This window comes from Lactuca virosa, chromosome 8, assembly GCF_052849685.1.
Source record: "Lactuca virosa cultivar CGN04683 chromosome 8, Lactuca_virosa_CGN04683_v6, whole genome shotgun sequence".
NCBI classification, from domain to species: Eukaryota; Viridiplantae; Streptophyta; class Magnoliopsida; order Asterales; family Asteraceae; genus Lactuca; species Lactuca virosa.
Window position 1 is genome coordinate 31,920,225 of NC_136433.1, and position 7,875 is coordinate 31,928,099.

Consider the following 7,875-nt stretch of genomic DNA (forward strand, 5'->3'; position numbering starts at 1 on the left):
ATGATTATATTGTTACCTTTAAAATCAAAAAACAATGTCTGATGTTTTAATTAATTATAATGATAGAAATTAAAACGTTAAGAAAATAAATTTTAAAAAATTAATTAACAATAACAAAAACAATAAATAACATTAAGCCATATATTATATTTAATTTTATTCATGAGTAACTCGCAGGTAAAAGTCATTCAAACGGTTGAAATTTTACAGTTATAATAGATGTATATATTATCATATAATTCAAAATAATCAATATATTATATCAATTTAGTATAACAATTATTATATCCAATTTAACAACATCGTTATTTTTATATTTAGAAAAAACATATATTTATAAAGATTTCAACTTTATAGATGTTTCTGCGCAACGTGCGGGCATCCGTTTAGTATATATATATATATATATATATATATATATATATATATATATATATATATATATATATATATATATATATATATATATATATATATATATATATATATATATATATAAGAGAGTTCAATTAAGAAAAAAAAAGTTGAGAATGAGGGAATCATTCTCAGCCACACATTTGTTTTATCGCAAAACACGTAGACGTATCAGCGGAAATGAATAACGGATACACATGTGTTTTCCAACCAAACATGTTTCCTTAAACTATGTTAATCATTAGCTTAATATACACAAAAACATTTTTTTTAGAAAGCTATTTTTATCAAAAAGTGATTTTAAATATATCAAAATTCATAACTTTTTATTCTCTATACATAGACATCCATATTGATATAGTTTTAAGATAAAATAAAAAAATTATTTTTTTTAGAATTTTAGCTCTCGTTATTCATAAGTGAATAAAAATTGATCAGATTTTTATTATAATACGTTCGTTATTCATTTATAAATAAAACGTATGTGTAACTTTTTTACAGTTTAAGTAATAAAACTTTCTTACCTAAAATATATTTTTTTACATCATTTTTCGTCACATGTTATATTTATATATGAATAAAATATGTATTAGTGTTCGTCATATGTTATATTCATATATAAATAAATAATTTATCAAATTTTTATTACAGTTTATTTTTTATTCGAATATGAATAAGTAGTATGTTAATAAAAGACGACGTGTTTTAAAATTTTAAACTACTTATTAATATATGGATAACAAATGAACTGTAACAAAATTATGATAAATGTGTTTTTCATATATGAATATAACTTGTGAAGAAGACTAATATACGTTTTATTCATATGTGAGTATAACATGTGACGAGAGCTGATGTAACTGTAAAGAGTTGATATATGTTATATTTATATATAAATGATATTTTAAACTGTAAAAAAAATAATCATATTTTTATTCATAAGTAAATAACGAATGTACTGTAGTAAAAATTTGATGCATTTTTATTCACTTATGAATAAAAAGAGCTGAAACTATAAAAAAAATAAAAAATTTCTTTTATCTTAAAAATATATGAATATGGATGTCTATCTATAAAGAATAAAAAAATTATGAATTTTGATATATTTAAAATCAATTTTCGATAAAAATAGTTTCTTAAAAATTAAAAAAACAGAAAAAACTATGTTTTTATTTTATATATTAAGGTAATGATTAGCATAGTTTAAGGAAACATGTTTTGTTTGAAAAACGCATGTGTATTCATTTCCTATTTCCGCCGGTACGTTGGAGGCTTTTGCGGCAAAAATAAATAATTTGCTGAGAATGATTACACCATTCTCAACCTTTTTTATTTTTTCTCAATTTAACTTATCTCTCTCTCTCTCTCTCTCTCTCTATATATATATATATATATATATATATATATATATATATATATATATATATATATATATATATATTCATTTTGAAACCAAGTATAAGGCAAAGAGTATGTGAAGAAGATTTTGTAACAAACATCATCAATATAAAAAATTATATATATCTAATTAGAATTAGGAAATGAAAAGTATGTTTTTTCGGATTTCAAACTTTAGCTACAAGACTTTTATATGTTGGTAGGTTTGGCCCCTAGAATTTTTGGGTTTCAGACTTAGTCACAAGACTCTTTTGTATATCACAAGACTCTCGTATATTTACCAGTTTAGTCCCTAGACTTTAGTATATTGGCACGTTTGGTTCCTACACTTTTTGTATTTCACCGACATAGATCGTTTCTCCCATTTCCCATGTGATTGCTTGAGTTGTCGAAGACACGACATACCGTCTTTATTTTTCCATGTCAACGCTGTCGATTTTCTAGTCCCAATATGTTTTCATATTCCTAACATCAAAAACGTGTAAAGCTCACCTCAATTGCTAAGAATGTTGACTATATAAACAAAAATTGATATGCATGCATATGAACAAAATTGTTGCAAAAAATGTTGCAGATGAACAAATGTTTTCTGATAAGCTGGATGTGTGGGATCTAATTGTCTATAGTATCTGGATTTCTTTTACCTGCAATTAATTTGTATACCTACTCTAGTGTTTTGATGAGCAAAATCTGATTAGAAGACTTTTGTTTTTCTTTTATATTTTATACAAGATATTTAAACTAATAAGTTAACTATAATATGTTAAAAAGTTAAAGTCGTAATTTTATAAATAGAAATATAATATGAGATTTTCATATTGTAGTTTAGTCAATCGTTTGAATGATTTCTACCCGCAAGTTGCACATGAATAAAATTAAATATAATATATGGTTTAATGTTATTTATAGTTGTTATTAATAATTAATTTTTTAAAATTTATTTTCTTAATGTTTTAATTTCTATCATTATAATTTTTTAAAACATCAAACATGGTTTTTTTATTTTAAAGGTAACAATATAATCATTTATATAGAATTAGTTTTAACTATTGTTATTGTAAGTTATTTTAAGCTATTTATTTGAAAACTTTTAAAGATTATAAAAATATTTTTAGGAAATATTTTAGTTAAATTTATATTACAATTTAGTTTCTGCATTTATCACTACAATTTATCACTTTTAACTATTTACAAAATATTCTTTAGTTTTTTAAGTGGAACTGAAATTTATATTTAAGTTGATACTGTAATGTTATATTTAAATTAATAATTTAAGTATTTTTTCTAAATTGTTCAAAAGTTGTAACTTTAAACTTATAATGGTTTATATACAACAACATTTTAAATCTAATAAATTAAGTATAATATATTAAAAGTTAAAGACATAACTTTATAAGTAGAAATAAAGATATTATTTTAAAATTGAAATTTAGTTTATTTATGATTACACTTTAGGTTTGATATTTATTTAACTTTATTAACCAACTTATAATCACTATTAGAAAGACACACTACAATTTATCACTTTTTAACTATTTACAAAATATTTTTTGGATTGTTTAAGTTAAACTAAAATTTATATTTAAGTTGACCTTGTAATGTTATATTTAAATTAATAATTTAAGTATTTTATACAAATTGTTCCAAAATTGTATCTTTAAAATGATAATGGTTTACATCGAATACTATATTAAATCCAATAAATTAAATATAATATGTTAAAAGTTAAAAAAAAAATATAACTTTATAAGTATAAGTAAATATATTATTTTAATATTGAAATTTAGTTTATATATGATTATACTTTAAGTTTGATATTTATTTAAGCTTATTAACCAACTTATAATTATTATTAGAAAGAAATTGAAAAGTCATGGGAGTTTCAAATTAATATGGTGAAAAGAAAAATGTTTCATTTATAATATACTATCATGATTTAGATGAATCACTTGTGAATCCGCAAGTTCGTATAATTTACTTTATGATATAATAAATGTTACATTCCCTGTGTTTTGTTATAAGACTACGTTCAACACCATTACGTCATGATTTATTAAACATTTCAAGCAAAACGTTCGTCATGTTTAGTTATAAAATAATAAATATATCCATCGTGGTCTTTCTCAAGGATAGTAGAGAAGCTTTATTTTATAAACCCCCAATTTATAATTTAAACATATTTAGTTATTTATTTTATGTTGATTGCTTTATGATGCAGTTATAAAATTTTGAAATTTTTGGTGTATTATTTATAGAACTTGAAAAGTATGTGTGTATTGTAGATTTTTATGTTATTTATTAAATTTAGGAGTGTTCGAATTCACCAAGTAGGTTGAAGCACATAATCGGTATTTGGATTATTTGAATAACCCAACCCTAAAATCAAGCACTAAATAAAAAAGGAAAAAAATAACGTAAAATATTTGCATGAAAAAGCAAAACACGTATTTTCCATGTAGGAAATGCCATGTCAGCAAAACAGCGGTTAACACAAGTTAGTTGAAAAGCGGCACGCGCATACCTGCGACATACATAGGTGATGCAGCTGCTCCATCTAATGGCCATTCTTTGTCCACGACAGTTCTCTTTGATTCTCACCCACTAGAAATAAAGGAAAAAGGAATTTACTTGATGGTTTATTTTTTCTTTAGCACCACCGTCGACGGCTGCTAACGATGGCCTGTTTCGGGATTCGGTACGGTGGAGCCGGTGATTGTTTACTTCGCCAGCCGGCAGGTGGTTTCCTTGATGATCGGTCGGTTCGGGTTTCTAGGTTTAACAACCTGCATTCACTGTCGATTCCCAATCTCGCCGTTAAATCAATATTATCAAGAATCTCGACGGCGGCGACTGGGAACGTGACTGCTGTTGGTGTTTCTGATCATCTTGTTTCCAGGTCACCTTCGTCTCTCGTTGAAACCAGCTTCGATTTATTGCCGGCCGAAGCGATTGTTAACGGCGAAGAGTACGATCGTAGTTGCGATAGTCCCGGCGTTTCTGAGAAATTTGACGAATGGATGAGAAATTCAGTGACGGAAATCGTGAAGAACATAAGACAAGCGCCGTTGCTGGTTCAGATATACGCCGACGGCGTAGTGAAAACGGAGAAGGCGGTTGAAGCGGAGGACTGGCCGAACGTGGTTAAAGAGCGACCGTCGTCTCCTGACGGAATCATACTTGTGGAAGAGCTCCAGGATAAGATAGATCCGGCCGATTCCGGCGATGGATTGGAGGAAGAGAACGGAACTAGAGCGTTCGGAGTGCTGATTCAAGGTAGATTCAAAGGAAGAGATCGATGCAAATCAGCTTGTTATTTACTTAAAACCTCCAGCGTTAATGGTGGAATGGGACCTTTTTGCACCCATTTTTGCTTGATGAAGGTCCATAGCTTCAGCAAAAGTGCTTCTTCTCAGTTCAACGATTGTTGGCTATTACAATGAATATTCATTGAATCTAATAGATGAATTGTAATTTCAGGAAACTTAGCTTAAACGTGTAAATTGTACATTATGATCATCGATTCATGTTGATCATTGAACAGAAACATCAGTAATTATTGAAATGAATAAATCCGATTGCTCCATTGTAATTTATCTTCGAAATAAATACAACAACATGAAACCTAATATACCTTTAAGTTAAACATTGACAAATTGTTACAGATATCAATTAGGTCAAAAATTATGAGAAACCTGGTAGGTTTTGTGCAGGTTGTAGAAAATTGGATGTCGAATAGATAGCAGCAGCAGCAGCCCTAACGGCTAAATCCCTATCTACTTTCTGAAATCTGCATGAAAGAGAAGATCTCGTTCTTTGAATATTTGAAGCCGAATTTAAAATTCATTAAATGAATATGAATCAAGCACTTACATATAGTTTTTTTGCAAACCAATTTCTGAAGGAAATGGGAAGAGACCATGTTCACAATGCGATAACATTTCCCTCACTTGGTTCAATGATTTCTCCTGGTGAATTGTCAAAAATACCCTTCTTTCTTTAAGATGAATTAACAAAAGAGAAAACCAAAATTAACACATGTTGCAAGACTCACAAGATGTTCTTCTTCTTCAGAAAGTGATTTATCCATCTGATCAAAAAGAGCAGTCCATCTGAATCTATGCGTCTCAATGCCAACAGGTGAATATAACTCCATTGATATCAAGAAAGGTAGCTCTGTTTGAATCACAGATTGAACTCTTTTCTTGCTTCGCCTTAATGCTGCAATAACAGAATCAAAAACTGTTTTCAAATTCTAAACCAAAAACATATCTGGAGTTACAAAGTTATGATCTCTACATTACCTGCAAGACGCCCTTTAATGTCCTGATGAACAAGTTCCAACCATTGACAAGCTACACTTGCAGCTACAAAACAACAATCTCTCATATTTCATATAAAGAAGAAGATGATGATGATGAATTTGCTTATAAAATATTTAAAACTAACCTTTAACTGAAAGTGAATCAACAGTAGAGATATTCCCTGACTCTTCATTCGACAAAGAGCTTATATTCTCTGATGCCATGGTTGAATCCGATGAAAGCTTCAGTGCAAGAACATCATCTTCATCAACCTTACTGATTTTGTTCTTGTTTCTTGAAGATCTTACAAGATTTTCTATTATCGAATGAACCTGTCTTCTGTTTCTTACATGGTTTATAATCCCGGGATTCAATTCGTTTAAAAGTCCACTGGGAGCAGCAACTTTTGCAAATTTATCGACTTGTTCTTTTTTAGCGATCTCTATCTTTTTACTGATCACTGATATGCTTCCTCTTTTCTTCCCACGGTGTTTTGGCATTTGTGGCACCAATACACCGCCATTAGAGGATGAAAGGAATCCATTTTGTTTCATTTGTTTCCATATTCTCATCGACTCTTTCTCTCCCATAAAGCCACAAGTGCTTCCACACTCAGAACTTGAAACATCTTCTGAGTTGAGATCGAGACTTATCTTTCTTGGTTTCTCACAATTTTTTGTGGATTCGATACATGATGGAGCATCATCAAAGGGTAAAATGTTGGATTTGGCATTGAGTTCATGTTTTGAATGAATGTTCTTCCCCAATTCACCTGTTCACGATAGATTTTATCTCAGATTACTAGCTTCCATAATTTGATAATTTTTAGTTCAAGTAATGATATCATCAAGATCTATAAAATTATAGTGCGTATTGCGAATTACAACAAAACGGACCAGAAGGTGATTGAAATACCTTCCAAGTAAAAACGCGATCTAAAATCGCAGGGTTTTGCCCATTCTTCTTCAAATTCTTCGTACTTCATCTTCTGCACAAACCAATTAACAACGAAAATCAATCCAAGATACATCAATTCAAGCAAACACCAAAGCAAATTCGATCTAAACTTAATTCCACACAAATCAACGGACAACATACCTTGAATTTAAATCTCGCTCCACCACCATCCATCACTGTACACAAAGCTCAAACTATCGCGAAATGGTGATTCAACGTCAGCAAAAAGAAAATAACTCAAGCTACCTATCTAAAGAGGAGCTAAAATCAGAGAAAGGGTGAATCGATTGCTGTTACTTGTTAGGGTTAGGGTTAATGTTAAGATGAAGTAGGCGCCTAACTGGTTACTGGCGGAGTTGTATAAGTAGAAAGAAATTTATTTGAATTTGTATGAAAGCGCGCTGACAAAGCTTTTCGATTGTCTTCGAATTACAAATCTTGTGACATGAAAGCAAAGCAATCACGTGTTGGGCTGTGTGTGAGAGATCGGAGGGATTTGTTTATTCATTTAATTTAAAGTAAAAATAATAATAATAGAGATCGAAAGCGTATGTTTGTGGTTTGGTTAAGTTTTCAAATTCAAAAATTCAGATGGGGTTTACAAATGGATGAATGTTGCCGCGTATCAAGATGCATCACTAAACGTTACTTTTTTTTTTACAAGAATAATTATTTTGGTTTGCTTTAATGACAAAGTTAAATAAATGATCTATGTTCATTATAAAAATTACAACTTCCGTCATTAATTTTTTTTTTTACAAGAATACTTATTTTGGTTTTAATTTATGGTTGATCCTAAATCAAT

General features: G+C 28.9%; 2 protein-coding genes across 2 annotated transcripts; one reads left to right on the top strand and one right to left on the bottom strand.

The window, feature by feature from the left end:
- The first annotated feature begins 4,487 nt into the window (after window positions 1–4,487).
- On the top strand, window positions 4,488–5,401 carry LOC145132915 (uncharacterized). Its single transcript, XM_079067868.1, has one exon. It carries the CDS (start codon window positions 4,488–4,490, stop codon window positions 5,250–5,252), a length of 765 nt encoding a protein of 254 aa, XP_078923994.1. The 3' UTR covers window positions 5,253–5,401.
- Window positions 5,402–5,429: 28 nt separating this feature from the next.
- LOC145132914 (uncharacterized) lies at window positions 5,430–7,547 on the bottom strand. The gene is made up of 7 exons (XM_079067866.1): window positions 7,212–7,547; window positions 7,029–7,101; window positions 6,259–6,885; window positions 6,114–6,176; window positions 5,864–6,030; window positions 5,683–5,777; window positions 5,430–5,599 (listed from the first exon to the last, which is right to left on the bottom strand). The coding sequence occupies exons 1-7, from the start codon at window positions 7,242–7,244 to the stop codon at window positions 5,494–5,496; spliced, it is 1,164 nt and encodes a 387-aa protein (XP_078923992.1). The 5' UTR covers window positions 7,245–7,547; the 3' UTR covers window positions 5,430–5,493.
- Window positions 7,548–7,875: the final 328 nt, after the last annotated feature.